The 18,105-nt window shown below is 36.0% G+C and overlaps 1 protein-coding gene across 1 annotated transcript in view; it reads right to left on the reverse strand.

Moving 5' to 3' along the window:
* Window positions 1-18,105, reverse strand: part of TTC27 (tetratricopeptide repeat domain 27) — a 126,908-nt gene that overhangs the window by 105,903 nt on the left and 2,900 nt on the right. The window contains exons 2-5 of the mRNA XM_082481738.1: window positions 17,551-17,728; window positions 12,148-12,277; window positions 5,026-5,166; window positions 1,719-1,821 (exon numbers count right to left, since the gene is read on the reverse strand). Coding sequence (XP_082337864.1) covers window positions 1,719-1,821; window positions 5,026-5,166; window positions 12,148-12,277; window positions 17,551-17,728 — 552 coding nt within the window. The remainder of the gene's footprint in view (window positions 1-1,718; window positions 1,822-5,025; window positions 5,167-12,147; window positions 12,278-17,550; window positions 17,729-18,105) is intronic.

Raw genomic sequence — 18,105 nt, forward strand, 5'->3', positions numbered from 1 at the left:
AAGTACTGTACAACCTAACACACCAATATTCAAGCATTAAACCAACTACATTAAAACTAAGCAACAACAATTTTGCCTCAAAAAGCTTACCCCTAACTGTCAAACTAAACAAAATAACCCTCTCTGGAACAGTTAAAATCTCTATGCAACTCTGTTTTTAAAATGGCTATGAGAAGTAGGTGTGAGATTAACTTTTACAACATACCCTGGAATTCACATTTTACAGATTTTTTATTTTCAATACAAGCATTTAAACAGGCTAAATTTGTAAGATTAACCCACTACACTGACAACACCCATTTTTGAAATAAAACTCAATTTCCTATAATTCAATATGTAAATTAAAAATGCAACTCAGATTTCATTCTTTGCACCTGTTAAAGTCCAACCCTTATCCTCAATCCTTAGCCTATAAATTAACATGCCAACAAATTTATCATGATGTGCTTAAATTACACCTGTCAATTACTTTCTAATATGTGCATCAAATCAGCAACACTTCTAACTTTCCAAGAACTAGAAATTTTAAAGTTACAGACTAAAGAATAGGTAGAATTTAATCTTAAGATTCCCATACCTGTGCAAGATAACTCTAGAAGTTAGTTCAAAATTCTCTAATAAATATAAAAAAAGAAAAAATACAAAAAAATCATAGTTTACATCAGTTGCAACAAAACCCTTCCACTCCAGTCCTTTTAGCATCCAGTAAGAGCATTAAGTTAGTTGTTTCTACACTGCAGAGGACCCAGTAAAATCCTCTGGTCCATTTCATTATTGCACTAACATCTTTGTTATCTATTTGGAAGTTCTTCAAGGACCAAAACCCACTTCATATTTTAAATATAATTTGCATGGTATGAACATATGGTTCACATCAAAAAATCTCCATTAAGGTGTGGTAGGAGAGGTGAGATTTGGAAATGTGGCATTTAAGATTGCCGTCTCTGTCAAAATAAAACATACATGACAACTCATCTCTAAATGCAACAGAAAATTTCTTAAGTGTAATTGGTTGGAAATTTCAGGTTTGTGAAATTAAATGAAGACTCTTTAGCTAACTAACTGGTGATGGGCAAATGTACATTAAAGCCTGTCTCCTTTTTCCAGCTTTATCAGTTGACATAGCAAATGATATTAACGCTCTATATAAGAGTTTATTCCTCTCAGAAAAAAACCCAAGTGATATAATTACATTTGACATTTTAACTTTCTACATTATGCTTTTGTAAATATATATATTCCATAATTTAGTTGTAATGTTGTCTATTTTATCTACATATAATGCAGAGAGGTAACAAATCTCAAAACTTATGGGGGAATAGAGAAAAAAAGAAAAAATAAGTTTTTCTCCCCCATGAAGGTACAGAAGAACAAGGATATTCCCTTTTCAGACCCAAGTGAGCTCAGTTAAATAAAGAATGAAAACTGTACAGAATGGCTTCAGGTGAACTTGTGATAAGTTAACAGTGCTAAGCACAGCAAAAGAAAACCTTTGTCTTCAATCACATATTCTCATTTTCATTGTAGACGTGGGAAAAAAGCATGTGCCATACAAGTCCATGTCAATTTAAGTGAATTCTGTTCCCTCTCTATTCTCTGTAGTTACAGAAGCATCTGATAAGCATCATGTTGCAAGAGTTGTGCCTACAAATTCCTCTCCCCCATGATATCTTATAACTGATGTTGTAGGCCAATAAACCAAGTAATTGGAAACATACCTTGTTTTATACAGGTCTGGGCAAGAGCAAATAGCTCAGGTGATCTCTCCTCTAACAACTGCTGATGAATATTCACACATCTTAGAGTCCACCAAGATAACATCTGAAAGTAAATACAGATACTTCAAATTCATAACAAGTATAGATCCTTTTTAAAAAAAGAAAAAAGATAAATGGCTTTAAAATATAGATTTTAAATTCCAAAAGATATAAAACCATTCAAAATATCTGGTTTATATAAAAAGCGAGCAGTAACCTAGCATAAAGATGAACATATTCAAGCAGCCCTACAGTGGTCTAAGAGTTTGATGGGCTTTCCCTCTGTTAATTTCTCTAGCCTCTCTTTAAACCTTGCCAATCTTTAGGACCACAACCTGGTAAGAAACTCTGAGAACAGAAGATAAAAGAAATACTTGTGTGTGCTTATTTTGGAGCAGCCACTTGCTACTTTGACTTCATACCTCCTAATTCTTGTAACAGAAAAAGACCCAAAAAAAGCCATTTCCTACTTATCTTCCTTCGTGTAACATTTATGATTTTAATAGACAGCCATGATCTCACTCTTCAGTAATCTTTCCAGCCTGAAGAGTCCTAGACTATTTAGTTACTTTTTGTATGGAAGCTATTCAGCATTTCTGGTCACCCAGTGTTGCCCTTCTACGCATTTTTCACCTGTTCTGTTTAACCTTTTTTTATTTCTTCAGGTGGGGGTAGAAAGGAGATTGAGAGAGGTGGAAGAAGACCAGAACTGCTCATGAGAACACCTACAATCACAACTGAAGTACTAACGTTTGTATGTGGAATTTCAGAAGGACAAATACCTTACTGAACTAAGTAACTGTTCTATAGTAGAGCTGAATCACAGCTCAGAAAATATCTGATTTTAGAAAGCTGTGTACACAAAACATAAGTTCCGCAGCATATCTTACCCCTCTCTAGCTGCACCAGGTGGAAACACATGGAAAAGCTAACTGTTAATATTCTATTCTCAAAATTATACTTAAGATTATTATCTGTGAATGTAAGGCATACCTCTACACAGGTTCTGATGATTACTAGTTATTCTGCTACTGTTAGCATGGCAATCATTTTCTATGAAACAGATGTTTGGTTGCTTCTGAGAGGCACCTATCTTCTGAACTTTTTATATAGGTATGCTTACATCAGACCAACCTAAGGGCTATACAGTATTCAAGCACAAACATCTAAACCAATCACATGTAGTTGACTGTAATGTCCCTAGAAAGGAACCATCAAAAAGAATAATAGCAACTGTTTCAAAAAGCAAAGAAAGATGACTTTTGATATCAAGCTGACAGCGTAAAAGCACACAAACAACGGAATTTGTGAAAAAGCTCAAATTGCAACGTTTCATACTTATTTAGAAACCTAAAGGCAATTCAAATAAGAAGTTTCAAATTACTTCAGTTTAGCTTTATGTAATGAGGTATTAATTTTCCCACACAACTGAGTATCCATTTTAATGACACAATTTCCTGAGGCCTGATGCTTGCCACTTAGAAATGTTAGAATCAGAGATAACACATTTATAAAGTTTCAGGTACACCGGCTGAGCTCTGTATGATATTCTATCAGCAATGTTAGGTTTTTGGGAGCCAAGTTAGGAATTTTTGGATGATTTTTAAGCATCTTCCGTGTACAATAGCATTTTGGAATAAAACAGGACTTTATTAATGCTTTAGATATTATATTTTGCAGTATTTTACCCTGCTTTAAATTCATTTGCACTAATCTTAAAGAAGCAAAAGTATTGAGACTGCCTTTGAATCAAGCTGGAACAAGAAAGAATGGCAAGCTTTAACTGCTACATTGACCTTTTGATGAAAGCAGTTTTTATCAGTTGTTACCTTTGAACTGCTATCCAAACTTGATGTAGCCACAAGTAACTGAACCTCCACTGGGTAGAAGGCAACAACCCATTATGTTGGTCTGAGGGGAGGCAGCAAGGGGATTCTTTACACCAGGTACATTGTCTATCTCCCTGACTGACCCAATTGCTGAAATTCAACAGCACTCATCTGTGAATAACAGGGAAAACGATGGAAGACCTTGGCTTCCAGAAATGCAGTACAGCCAACATCTCCCACAAAGTTTAATTCATCACTCATACAAAGACCCAGCTGGGAATGGATGTTGTCAGCCAAGCGTAAAGAGGGACCATGTGGCATTTTGACCTCCAGCCAAATTCTATTCGACTGGAATGCAATAAAGAGAAGTTGCTGCTGTTAGAAGTCCCCCAGTTCTAGAGCCTTGCTACCAACCAGCCTGCTGCTAAACTACAAAGGTGGTAGAGAAAAAAACCCTCTCAATAAGAGGTTCCTCATATATTCTTGCTTTTAATGTACAAGCATAACAGAGAATTAAGGTAGTCACCACATGGATGCCTGCAGAAGAGGTAGAGGACAATGACAAACAAAAGGGAGAACTTCCTTGCCATCTAGAACTCCTGGCTTCGAATTACAGAATCACAGAACGGTCAGGGTTGGAAGGGACCTCTGGAGATCATCTAGTCCAACCCACCCGCCAGAGCAGGGTCACCTACAGCAAGCTGCACAGGACGGCGTCCAGGCAGGTTTTGAATGTCTCCAGTGTGGGAGACTCCATAACCTCTCTGGGCAGCTTGTTCCAGTGCTCTGCCACCCTCAAAGGAAAGAACTTCCTCATGTTAAGAGGGAGCTTCCTATATTCAAGTTTGTGCCTGTTACCTCTTGTCCTATCACTGGGCACCACTAAAAAAAAAAAAACTGTTCCCATCCCCCTGGCACCCTCCCTTTAAGTATTTGTAAGCATGAATAAGATCCCCCCTCAGTTGTCTTTTCTCTAGACTCAAAAACCCAAGTCCCTCAGCCTTTCCTCATAAGAGAGTTGTTCCAATCCCCTAATCATCTTTGTAGCCCATACAGTAATGGTTAACAGTATCCCAAAGCTTGTTAAAAACGACACAGTATATGTATGCTGCATTATAAGGCATTCCCCCCACCCCCCTCCAATAATGTCACAAATGTATTTTTAAAAAGTTGCTTCCTATCACGTTTTCTAATTTTTCCAGGTAATGAAGGCATCTTTCTTCTCTTTTGTGGACGACAGTGAGAAAATAGCTTATCTTCAAGAAAAAGATACTTGTGTTTAACTGTAATCACTTTGATCTGTTTCTTAGAGGGAAAAACCTCAGATCTACAGAAAAAGAAATGGAAGTTATACTGATTCAATGAGAGATGAAGAAAAGAATGAGAGCACAAACTAATGAGTAGCTGGCAGTCATAATCAATAGTTACGTATTTCTTACCTGAAGAGATGCAAGTTTGTGTCTTGAATTCACAAGGATTATCCTGGCTATAAGCAGCAAAATAGGATGAGAAGTCAGGCTATAGACTGATTCACCATCTAGAACCAGCATCTTCAGTATAGCTGCATGCAGCATTTTTGGCTGAAAGAATGAAAAAAAATGATGGCTTTCAAGAAACTTAAGTAAGTTTATAAACAAATCATGTAATACAGAATTAGGGAAAATAACTATTTGTGTATTTAAGGAAAAAGTCTGCTCAAAACATTTTAAAAAAAAAGTCAACATCTCTTGGAATCTCAACATTTTACCAAGTCATGGTGAACTCTGCCTTGTTTCTTTCTCTCCTGATACAACATATCAACATGATCTGAAAGACTGATTTCCTCCCACCTGAAATGCATGTGTCCCGTTCAACACTATCCCCAAACACATTCCAGTAATATAATCCTTCCCATGATCTAAGGGAAAAAACTTGAGGTAAATCCATGCCATTCAATTTGTAACCACAGAAATAAAATAATTTTTAATTAAATTAATCCTGCAGCACTCAAATACACTAGATATTCCTCCAGTAATGTCAATATGTGTTTTCTCTTCCCCCAGAGGGAGCTTCCTGTTGGAGTGGCATCAGGGCAGCAATATTAGAGCCATTCTTCCCTTTGTGCAATAAATAAAAACCTCTCCTTACTTTGGATGCTTTCCTGTATGACATTCCCTACAGTAATTCTTTTCCTTAATGGGCTTGATGTAGCTCTCCAGGGAATCTGTCTCTCAGTGGTGACTGTCATCTGACAATCACTTATTCTTCTCTCCTTTTTAATGCAATGAAAGCATTCAAGCAGTTTATCTTCAGGCTCAGGGAAATGTCAGTTCATCAGTTTATTCCTGGTTCTCACATTACAGGTTTCCTTTGCAAACTATAAAAAGCAGGGCTTTTGTTTTCAGTTAGTATAAGAGGGGCAAGAAAAGGGAATGGAAAGGAAAGAGAAGGTTAAATGACAGTTTGCATGGAAGTAATTTGCCTGAGAAAGATTCTTATTCAGTCTACACAACCAGGATAGAAGTTATTTGAATCACATTTCAGCTTTTTAAACTAAATAAATAATTTAATTCCTAAGTTATTTGAAACTCTTTTCAATACCTTTTCCAACAGGTTACACTGAAGACAAAAGTTGTTAAGCCATATTATTCCCCTAGTTCACTTTTTAATAACAGAGTAAACTTATTTTCTGATTTGCTTAGGTTTGTTAGTTATTTATGTTGCATTAACATAGAAAATACTTGTACTTTGTAGACAATGACTTGGGACTTTAAATTATTTATTCAAAGTGGAATTCTTCCATGACGTCACTGCAGTCATTTCAATCCCACCATGGAAAACAAAGTTTACAATAGTCTGACAAACCACTTGAGAATAAAGGAAAGAAACTGCCAAGTGGAAGTATACCAAATCCCTCCCACCTCTAGTGATTCAGAACGGAACAGCCTTACCAACATGTCTACTCTGATTTTGAGAGAGAAAGTCATCATTCAGTACTTCTAAAGATTCATTTTTAAAATCCACACATACACATAATAGGACACAATATAATTTTCAGTTTAACAAACTTTTTTCCCCTGTCTGTTCCTTTCTGATTCTTTCTCTAAACAAAGTAGACCGCACTTAAAATACTCAGTGGGAAAGTGAAGAACTATAAGTTTTGTTATAGAACCATTTTCTAAAGCAGCCTTGCTATGCTATAGTAATCTACACTTGTTCAAGCACTGTAGCAACCAATTAATCTCAAATTCACATTTCAAGTCCTTTCACTGGACAGCTCAGTCCAGCTAATGTAACATTACAAGGAATGTAAGGAGGGAGGGAGAAGGGAGAGACGATATGTCACATCCTTGACAATAAGCCAACAAGTCTCAGAGCCAAAGAACTGTTATCTTCCATTTTAACAAATCCATGTTCTTGTCCATGAAGCAAATCCCATACAGGAAAGCAGACATCCTTTTCTTTTAGCTGAGAAAACCTAAACCAACATTCATTCTTCTAGCTTGTGCTCTAAGACCACATTATCAGTGCAGATTCTAACAAAAGAATTTACTGCCCTAAGGTAGTCTTTAAGATGAGCGAACAGCTACATATAAGAGAGAGACGTTTAAGCTATTACAGCTTCAAGGGCTGAAAAGTTAGGAAACAAGTCCACAAAAATCCCTGAAACATTGGCTAAGAGTAAAAAGGAATTTTGAGCTTGTCGTCTTGTGCTTAAACACTTGAATATTCAAAGTATCAAAACTATCTCATATAGCTCAAAAAATCTCACATATCTCAAAATGGCCACAACCCACAATGTTCCTGACCTGGGTTAGATTGTTGAGTCTTTCTATTCTTCACCAGACTTGCCATCAAAAGGTGTAATTATTTTATTCAGGAAAAATTTTCTTAAAGCATGGAAACATATACTAGATAATTACTTCATGAACATATGCTGAGAAATCCCTGAGGTAATCATCCAGTTTCTGTTGAACATGCAGGTGGTTCCATTCGACCACCTCTGGACTAAATACAGGCAAATGAAGCTCAATTCACTCTAAATACATATTTTTTAGTGTCTGAAACACAGCTGGTTATGTATTCAACTTCCAAACAGTAACTTAATGGCTACTGTTAAGTAACTACTACTAAAGCCCTAAATCAACTGCAAGCTGTACAGTACTCGGCTATTTCAGTTTTCACAGTATTTCAAAAATGTTTCTCAGCACAACTGTTACCACCTAAGTAATGACGATAAGAATCAGAAAAAAAGCTTCTGCCATTCATGTTCAATAGCTCTGAGAGTAGAGACCATGAGAATTTTAGTTTAAGGGCTCACATTCTTTTCTTGCTAATGATAGTGACAAGAGGCAAAGTGAGCATTTGGTAAGCTTTTACTTTTATATCAGGAACTGCTCTGAACTGGACTTCCTAACATTTAATCAGCTCTTTCTCAGTCTTGGGGACCCTTCCCCTAAATCTTAAAAACGTAAGTGCAGATGTGGACAGAGATAGAAAAAGCCAGAATAAAGGCTTGGGAAGGCTTGATTAGAAAATGGAAAGGGGAGGAACAAACTATCAGATAAGGAATGTGCCTGTATGTGATTACTAAGCCTTATATACTGGGCTTCTCAGATTTCAAACAGTACAAAGACTACTGCACAACCATTTGTCATTTGGCAAAGCTAAGGTCATGTATCTTCCAGACTAATGGAGGATGTACTGAGGTCACCAGCCAAAGATTTGGTCCTTCGGAACAGAATTCACTCTTTACTCTAGACTTTAGGGCATGGAAAAATGGATTTTGGTTGTAAATGCTTCTCTCTTCAACTTTCTGCAAAGGAGGTAAGATTACAGTGGAGACTATCCCCAGTTTCAAGATCCAAACCAGCAACAGGTAACCCATGCAGAGCTGAGTTGCTAACTGAAGATAACAAAGGTGATCTAGCGTAAGCAAGCCTTCCCCGAGTGCGCTACAGGTAGAAGTACTTGTAGTACTATGAATGCTCCTGTTCACATTCCCTGCGAGGGTGACCTTGCTCCATTTTTAAAGGATTATTTTCCAAGTGGCTGCATTAAGAATCTGCTTCCTCTTCTATATTCATGGCAAGATTGTAGACTACTTTAGCAGATTATCTCTGCTTACAAGAGACTGCCTCCACATTTAGCCTTTATCATCCATCCTTATATTCCCCACCAGAGGGAGAAATCTGCAAAATCTTCACAGGCTATACCTCACTGGTATTCAAACAGCACATCAATCAGCCTAAAATTAACTCTTTCTTCTTTTGGGCTAGTTTATGCTAACAGGAAGCCAAGCATTTGGGTCTGGAAAAGGGAATTCCCAACAGACTGAATTAACAAGGCTAAGGAATCATACCGGATTTGAGACAGTAGTACTACGTAGTACATTGATGGTTCTCATATAAATTATGAAAAAGTATGGCAATATTTCAGCCTCTTCCAGCAAAAGGATCAAATAATGCATAAAAGAATCAGTAATACAAGTATAAGGAAAAAGAATTAATCAAATGCATTCCAAAACTCACTATTTGGAATCAACCTGGAAGTTACAAAGAGGTCAGCAGGAGATGTTGATATACGTATTTGGAGGATTCCTACCATTTATTTACGTACATTATCAACAAACACATTGGAATCTTCTTCAAGATGGAGCTTCTCACTGCTACCAAATATATCCTACTTGTGAAAATTAAATCAGACAACAAAGAATTAAAGCAGTTTATCCTCACAACAGTCTTGTTGCCATCGGTGGTCTTAAATAGCCCTACTACACAGTTTTATCCAGTTCTCCTACTGAAAATACTGAACTCAATTGTATGACGAGCTAATACTCAGAAATGCTGAAACTCAAGAATAAATATGCTCCAACTTCAACAATTCTTTACTTTTTATTGCCTTACATGCAAAGAGATAGTGACAGCTCTTTAAGACACAAGAAACCCATTACTACGCCCCACTTCTTATAAGTACTTAGCTCATGAAAAATGTTTTAGTCTAATCCCAGTAAGATCAAAGCCAGAATTGCTAACCCACTTTAACTGAATACAGTACTCTTTAAATCTTCCTTGAACACAATCCACTTATTAAAAAAACTCAAGGTAGTATCAGTCATGCTACTAACCGGTGTGGTAAAGTCTCAAAGTTATTTTAGAAAACTGAAAGACAACAAATAACTAAACCACTAGCTGGTTTTCTGTTTAGAAATCACTGAACTACATTTATGTGTGGACTCAAAAGAGAAAAGCACAAGCCAGTTCTGCAGGACATAAAAAGTACACGAATGTAACCATAATTTACAGAAAAGACTGGAATCAATTTGGGGGATGGGAAATAATGTACACATACTCATGAATATTGCACATGGAAAACATCCAAGAGGCCCCTACCAGCAACTCATCTAAAAGAGGCTATTTTATTTATTCTTCGCTGAAATTAATTATAGTCTCATGCAGTCTTAATGCACTCATAAGAAATTAATGATGCATTCAGAAGTTATCTGGGAGCAGTAATGAAACTACGCCACTGACCCAGAGGTGAAACTTCCAAAGGATAGAAATGGCAGCAGTTACATAGCCTGAAAACATAAAGTTAAGACTAATCCAATAGTGTTCTGAAAACAACAGTTTTGAAAATATTCCTGAAATAAATGAGACATTGTAAGGCTGAAAATTAGTGATATTACTTCGAGCAGGCTAAAAGAAACATGAAGACATTTTTTTAACCTTCACATGGTAAAATATCATTTTAGTCTAAAAACCTGAAAAATTGAAGGTCTATTTAAAAAGGGACTGTATCAGTCTTGATGACAGAATATAGAAGATTACAACAGATGGAGAAAATTAGACCTATATTTTTAACCCACTTTTTCTGAATATCTGTGTATGCAAGAGAGGAAAGCTGGATTAATGGAAGCACAAATATGTCAGTTTATCGAGATGTTCATTTTTACAGAGTGTTTACATACTAAGAATCCTTGGAAAGAAAAGTAATTACATAAAGATAATTCAAAACATACAAAAACTTTTGATTTAAGTTGTTTAATAAAGAGGAGAACTGGATATTATGTTTTAGCACATACATGTTTAGTGGTCTTGGAAAGAAACCCACTAACGTTTCAGAAGAAGATAATATCGATAGCAGTAATATAAATAAAGGTAAACTTCTTCAACCTCAATGCATAAGTAGATAAACCTTGCAGCAATATCAAAGTCTGATGCAGTACTCATTAGAAATCAAGTCTGTTTTCCTTTATAATCTCTTGCCAATTTAGTTTCTGGAATACCACCTCTCCATAAGCAAATGTCTTTGAATGCATCACATTCACTGCCACAGGAGAAACATAACAGAAACTAAACAGGAGACGTATTCCCTTATTCAGCAGTCAATTAGTATCTCATTCTTCCATTAAGACAAACAATAAATGGGATGGTTAATAGAAGTTATGAACATTGTGTTTTACAGGTCTGTGAACTCTGTCAATGACAGCAGTTCTACGACTATCAACTTGAGCTGCAGCCTCTGTGTTAGACTGCAGCTGCATATGTACACTAACACAGAATATTGTAGTTCTTCAGAAAACAGAACCCACAGATTATAAGAATATTTTAGTACTATAATCTTAAAGATTATAAACAATTTATAAGGGGAATGGAAGTAATTAGTTTGTATGTCTTATTTTTTTGATTATATATAAAGGAAAATTGAACTAATTTTCCCCTCAGAAGTAGCATACTTCAAAATTTCTGCTAACTCATAGCATTAGCAGAGACGACTGATATGTTCTTGCCTGACACGCTGCAGTAATCAGTATGTTACCATAGCTTTAATTCCTGGAGAAAAATTAATGCTCAAGAAGCTGTGCTGAACCATAGGTGCAGGACAGTCATGAGATGGAGTGTGGTACTGCCATGAGAAACAATATTTGCAGCTCACTAAAAGGAAGCTATGGTGTTGATTAGTTATTTACATTAAAAGACAGCAAATAAAATTGACAGTCCTCAGTTTCATCTCCTACATTTCCCTCCTCTTCCAAAAGCTCTATTTGAGTTGGCATTTTTGTACTAATGCTATGACAATTCACGTGGCATCATCCATGAGCCCAACAGGATACTGAGCATCCAAATCTTCCGTTCTCTTAGTATCTGCCAGATATTCCGCTATTTGCCAGATATGCAGCTTCTACCTTACCCCAAGGAGAGAAAATTTCTAAGCCATTTATAAATACCTTTCTTTGATCAAGCTAAGAACACATCCCAAAATAAATAAATAAAAAGTTTATTGACTGCAAATGCCCTTCCAGTAAATGCTCCCATATAATAAACAGAACTTCCCCATCCAAAACCAACATCTCCAGCAGAAAATCTCTTAAGCAGAGAAACAAACTACTTTTAGGGCACTGCTTATAAAACTGATATAGCTGAAGATGCTTGCAATAGCAGCCAGAAGGATCAACGATCAAGGCAATTCATTCTAGCACTGCACCTCACTGATGTGCCTTCTCTGACACATCTATGTGTTATGGTTATTTGTGAAAAGCAGTGATGATAACAGGACAGCATATTAAAATCCAAGAATACCTCACAGAATTTCTGTAACAATGCAGGTGGCAAAAAGTCCTGAATCTTTAAGTGAACAGGAGGCCCAGTCCAATTGCTTTGAACGAAGAGCTGCAAACTGCCCACACCAAGTAGAAACATCAGCCTCTGCCTGCAATATAGATAAGAAAAGCAATTAGCAACATATTACATTTTTAATTAAGGCTACAAGATCTGATTAATCCTTGTACTAATTCAAAATTCTCAGCCCTAAAAAAAAAAAATAAAAAAAAAAATCACTCTCTTGTTAGGAAAACACAATGAATGTAGTATTCAAGATGCAAATGGGGAGCCAAAAAGCTTGAAATATATATGTTTACAATGGTTGCAATTAATGATAAACATTTCGAGAGCAAAGTTAGTTCATAAGTTTCAAAATATAAAGTTGTATCTAACTATCAGAGATCAGGAAATTAGCATAGGATGCAGATTATCCCTATCTGCCTATCGCATGATTGTTATAGTTTTTTTATGATACACCTAATCCTCAGCATTTTCAGAGAAAAGATATTGCATTAGTGTATTTTCCAAAACAGCATGTTTATTTTTGTCTTGACATAGCTGTTTATTTTCACTCCCTCTGATAACAAAACAATTAAATGAACATCAAAACCGTTCAAAACTATAAACATTGGTATGTTGAGGAGCGTAACTGAATTTGAAAAACATTGTCTTTTTTTTTTTTTTACTGTAAAACAGGGACTTTAAGATGCAAGTGTCTTCCAAATGGAAAAAAAAGGATAAAGTGTTATAAAACCCCTAAAATAAGAAAGTCAATAGAAAAGCCACACAAAACCAAGCAGCTGGTGGGCAAGAATGTGACAAAAGATGTAGAATAACGAGAAATCAGGGGTGGGGAATGCTTGATTCAAAAAAAAAAAACCCACCACCAAAAAAAAACTGAACAGAGTCTGGTATAAAGAGTTCTTGTCAAACAAGACAAGATAACACTTAATAGCTGTCACTATTCAGCCAGTAACTATGTACCAGCAAATATTATTTGAATGAATATTCAAGATTACCATTAAACTTCCAAATAACTCAAGAACATAACGCACTAACAATTACTGTACACTAAATGATTACCATTATACACAAAACAACCACATAGACATACATTTTCTAATTATTCTCCCATGATAAATTATGCTTCAAAGCTTCTGAAACATACAGAATAATCAACCGTCTCCGCATTGTGATTTCACAGATGCACTTCAGTCTTTCGAAAACTCATTTTCATTACTTCATCATTTACACTATTATTTCTACTAATAATTATTTGTTTTTTTATTTTAACATTATTGACATCTATCTATCTGGCAGGCAAACTTGCTTAAAGTCTTGACACAGTTATACCCATGCAGAAGACCTCTGGAACAACTGACAATCAATTCCATTACTTTGGCTGGGATACTGTCTTTCCACCAGTCAATCTATCATCACCAATTGATTTTTTTTTTTCCCCCCATTTTCAGACCCATGAACAACTTCCAGTCTCCTTATCACTCATTCTGTATCAGAAAATCAACTCCAAGCTCTAATCCCTGTAAACGCTAGCCTCCCTTGCCTATCCCCTATTTTTTTCCCCAAGAAAAAATTTCATTCTGTCTCCCTGACTGCCCTTCACACCTACAATGTGGACCTGCAAATGCTCACCTCCCAAAGGCTGCCTGAAAACTGCTCTTCTCTGCTGCCTGAAAAGCAAGAGGGACTACTGCTAGGGTCCCGCTTACTATGGTGACCTACATGGTTTAATTTATTTCTTAAGATTTCCTTTGACATATGCCCATATCTATCCATCCTGTTCTTCCTTTCACTACGTGAATGAGGATTTTGCTGCCTTTTTTTTTTTTTAAAACACTGCTTACACCAAGTCCAGTAGGACGGTGATCCATGACGTACATCCACTGTAATATGCATACTGCTATACTTAATCTTGCTCAAATTAAAAATAAATCGTAATAGAGCGTTTGCATTTGAAAAAAAAATATGGACTTGTATATAATGCTAAAATTTACAAACAAAATGTAAAAGTGAGAAAATGCTCAATAGCCAGGCTATGCTTAAGATGTGATTAAGTTACAGGTTTTGGTTTTGTGAGTGGTTCTTTTCTTTCTAGTGAAGTCAGAAATTACACAAGAGAAGTCTAAACAAAATTAGAGACTGAATAGCGGGTTTTTTCAATTCATATACATCAAAGCAAGCCTCAGAAACAGCAAGAATTTCTTCATTTTTGTTTTTCAATATATATAGCACACCAGTTCACCAACCATCAGATGCCCCAAGAGAAATACCAGAAATACCATTCAGTTTTCAGGTTGGGAAATGATAACAAGCTTTATTATATGGATTTGTTTAGGAAAGTTTGGTATTCATTTATATGTTGAATAAGGTAAAAGTAGTAAATACCCAGCCAATAAAAACAAGTGTTAGTGCTCATTTCCTTGTTCCTTTAGGTTTTGGTGTAAAGCATAAGAGACCTTTCAAGCTCTTTTGAAACAAGCTCTCCGAAAAGTTTCTATCTTTTTGTTGTGTTCTGCACACTAGTTCCTTCCACTCTTTAGAATCAAACCGTATGTCAGGCAATGAATGCACCCCCTTCACAAGGAGCTCAGGAAAAAATGAAAAGGCATTCCCCCTTTAATTGCTTCATCCTCTACAATATGCTGGTTTAAAATACAGCTATGAAGCTACATTTTCTGTAGAAGATAACTTTTAATCATTGAAGTGAGTAGCAATAGCAGGAAAAAAAACCAATCTCATATTCAGTATTTATTGTAAGAAGTGCTTTGAGACTTCATTTTTAAGTCATAAAGGTTAAAAGTGCCATCGTGAAAAAATGTCTGGGGCAGGGGAGGGAGGGAAGCAGTTAAAATGACAGAAAAAAGTTGCAGCAAATTTTAAAATAAGGTTAAATATTTTCCTTACAGAACCACCGATTTGAAAGTGGAAAAAAAGTTACTGGCTATGTCCAAAGAAATTACAATCTGAATCCAAATTTTGAGCTGTTTTGCCCTCAAGCTGCTCAGTTTTAGCTTCAGAAAAAGAACTCCTTAAGAGTTATTTTAACACTATTATAAAACCGTGCTTTGTGCTGTGTTTATATTGCGCTAAAAGAATAAGATTAACATTATCCAACTTTCTGTTTCCGACTGAATTCGATTCCCATTGAGTTTTTTAATCTTCAGAATTACAACTTTCAGTTCAGGAAAAAAAGCACATATTTGAACTTATCCTGTCTACTGAAAGTCACAAGAAAACAGTGTCTTACTGAATTTTCTGAGCTAGAACTTAAAGGTTTGCTGTACTTCCTTTGAATCAGTCAGTGGAAAAAGAAAATGACATTTTACCCACAAAAAAAATAGACAAAAACATTTTCACCATAAGCAATGGAAGGTCAGTGCGCAAAAGCTATATTAATTCCTTCCATAAGGCAGTCACAGGGCATAGTTATTTTTCCTACCTGAAGGCCCTACGTAACACATTTTAACCTAGAAGTCACTGAAGACAAACAAACATGGTACAGATTTAAGTGCTATAAGCAGTGCCTACCTAAAATAGGAAATTATCTGTCTTTCAGTAGAAGTTTTTCTGTCAAGAGAAAGTTACAACTTACTTCCTTCAGCACTAATGTAATTCAAAGCTGCTTATATTACTACAAACTGAGCTTGAAAAATTCACCTGACTGCTACAAAGAAAATATGTTTCTGGAAGACACTGATACATTTTGAAGACTACCCACTTTCATTTTGAATAAAACTCCAGGCTGTAATTTTGGGCAGAAAGCCCTCTGCTTCCAAAAGGCTAAATATTGCAGATCTGCCTCCATATCTTCTGGCAACGGGGCTTCTACCTAGAGTTGCAGAGGGAACAAAACCAACCTCAATGACCAAAGAGCTGGAGTACGAGCACCTGACAAATTGCTTTGCTGTCTGCAGTAGGGTAGCAGCAGTAGAGTCCTGTAAATGGCATATAGGCCAATAATAGCTCACAGCGGGAGCAGGAGAAGACGGCACATCACCATGACAGGATATGTATTACTGAGTGCATGATATAGGTTATGATTGCTTTTAAGAAGCTGAACGGTTCACAAAGGCAGAAACACATATTTCAAGCAGCAACACATATTTTGAGCAATGATTACGATTAGGATTGGGTCTGTTTCAAGCCCTGACCGATCTTTCCTTCCTTGCTGCATTATTCAGAATAAACTATTGCAAGATGACAGAATACAGCAATATTGAAAAATTCCTCTGGACTATGTTATCACCTAAACTCCAGCTAATATTTAACAGCAACAGCACAAAGCAAGAAATAAATAAATACATAAATAAAAAAGAGAGAGAGGAAAAAAACCCACACCTAAAGAGAAAATGCACAGGAACAACCTCTGAACAGTCCAACTCAGAAAACAGAAGTGCATCATATTGTGTATCACACTAGAAGATAACCTTTTGACACACTATGATTAATAACAAATCTCAGCACAATATTCTAGAGGTGCCAACTATTTGTTTGTCTCTGATATTTTAGCAAAAACTCTTGGTTTTACGTCTGTCATACCAAAACACAGGCATTTGTACTCAGCCACACTTACTGGCAATATATTACCTTCCCCTTTTTATCTTTATCTTCCCTTATCTTTTGCTTTTCTTTCAGCAAAATTCCCACCCTCACCTTTTAAAATTAACAAATATATATACACATACACACGCACATAAATACATAATTTTCTGCTTCTACTATCCCTAGTGCAACAGATTTCAGTCTGTTTATTGTTTACATAGCAAACTGTAAACACTAAAGTCAGACTCTTTAACAGCCATAATTAGCATATGCAGTACAATTAGGGAGAATCTATCAGAGAAAGTCTTGTGAAGAAAATAATCAATAAATGAACCGCATCCATAAGTAATACCTTACTCATTTTACATTAAGAAGAGTAGAACAACCTTACTATGAATCAGACTTAGAAATACAGGCATTGCTTAGACAGTAACATTACACAGTATTTCAAGTAGTCAGGTAAATATAATGCAATCCTTCAGAGAGAAAACTGTTAATAAGTTGTTTAATGATAGATGGCAACATGAATTTACATTTGTTGGCTTCTCTACACCAGCAGCTTCAGACCTAATTACTGTAAATAAAGCTAATGTTTTCAACAAACCCTTGTATCACAATACTATCCGTGAAAGAAACAATGATAATGAATGGATCCCTCAAGGGAGTGGGGCTAACAACTGAGAAATCTGTTTTCTGCTTTTTTGTCAGAACAACAATTTTGGAGGCCCTATGTCACATACTATAAAATTTTTAAAATGCTGTTTGTAAAAACCAAACATGGCCTCTATTAATCTTCAGTATAATAAACAGTAATTCCACCTTTCCACGTTATCACCCTCTGCAGAACAGTCCAGGTATGCCAGAATCTGTTTCTCCAAGTAACTGTCAATGTTCTCCTCCATCACAGAAGATGCACTGAAAACATTCTGGATGGCTGAATTTGAAAATATTGCCTCGTATTTCCCATCAAAAATCAACTGCAATAATGATCCACTTTCTGAAAAAAAAACAAACAAACAAACCAGAAATCAGCATCAACTTTGAAACAACTTTGTCTTACAAGACTTATTCAAACCAAAACATATACCACTCCCCTTTCAAGGAATGAATCTTCATTTGCATTGCAGGAAAAGTGCAGTTGCATTGAAACCAAAGAACAGCAGTAGCAGGTGTCACTTTACTCAAAATAAATTTTACAGGACTTGTATTAATGTTACAGTGAAACACAAACTGTCAGATAGATGCAAGACAAAAACTTGCAGTGGAAATACATGGGAGGCCTTTCAAACATGTACACTGCAGTTGTTGAAGACAACTTCAATTATCACAAGAGGGTTTTCTTCCTCCAAAATATTTTATATGAGCGTGTTACAG

Source organism: Vanellus vanellus, assembly GCF_965231255.1.
Source record: "Vanellus vanellus genome assembly, chromosome: 3".
NCBI lineage: Eukaryota > Metazoa > Chordata > Aves > Charadriiformes > Charadriidae > Vanellus > Vanellus vanellus.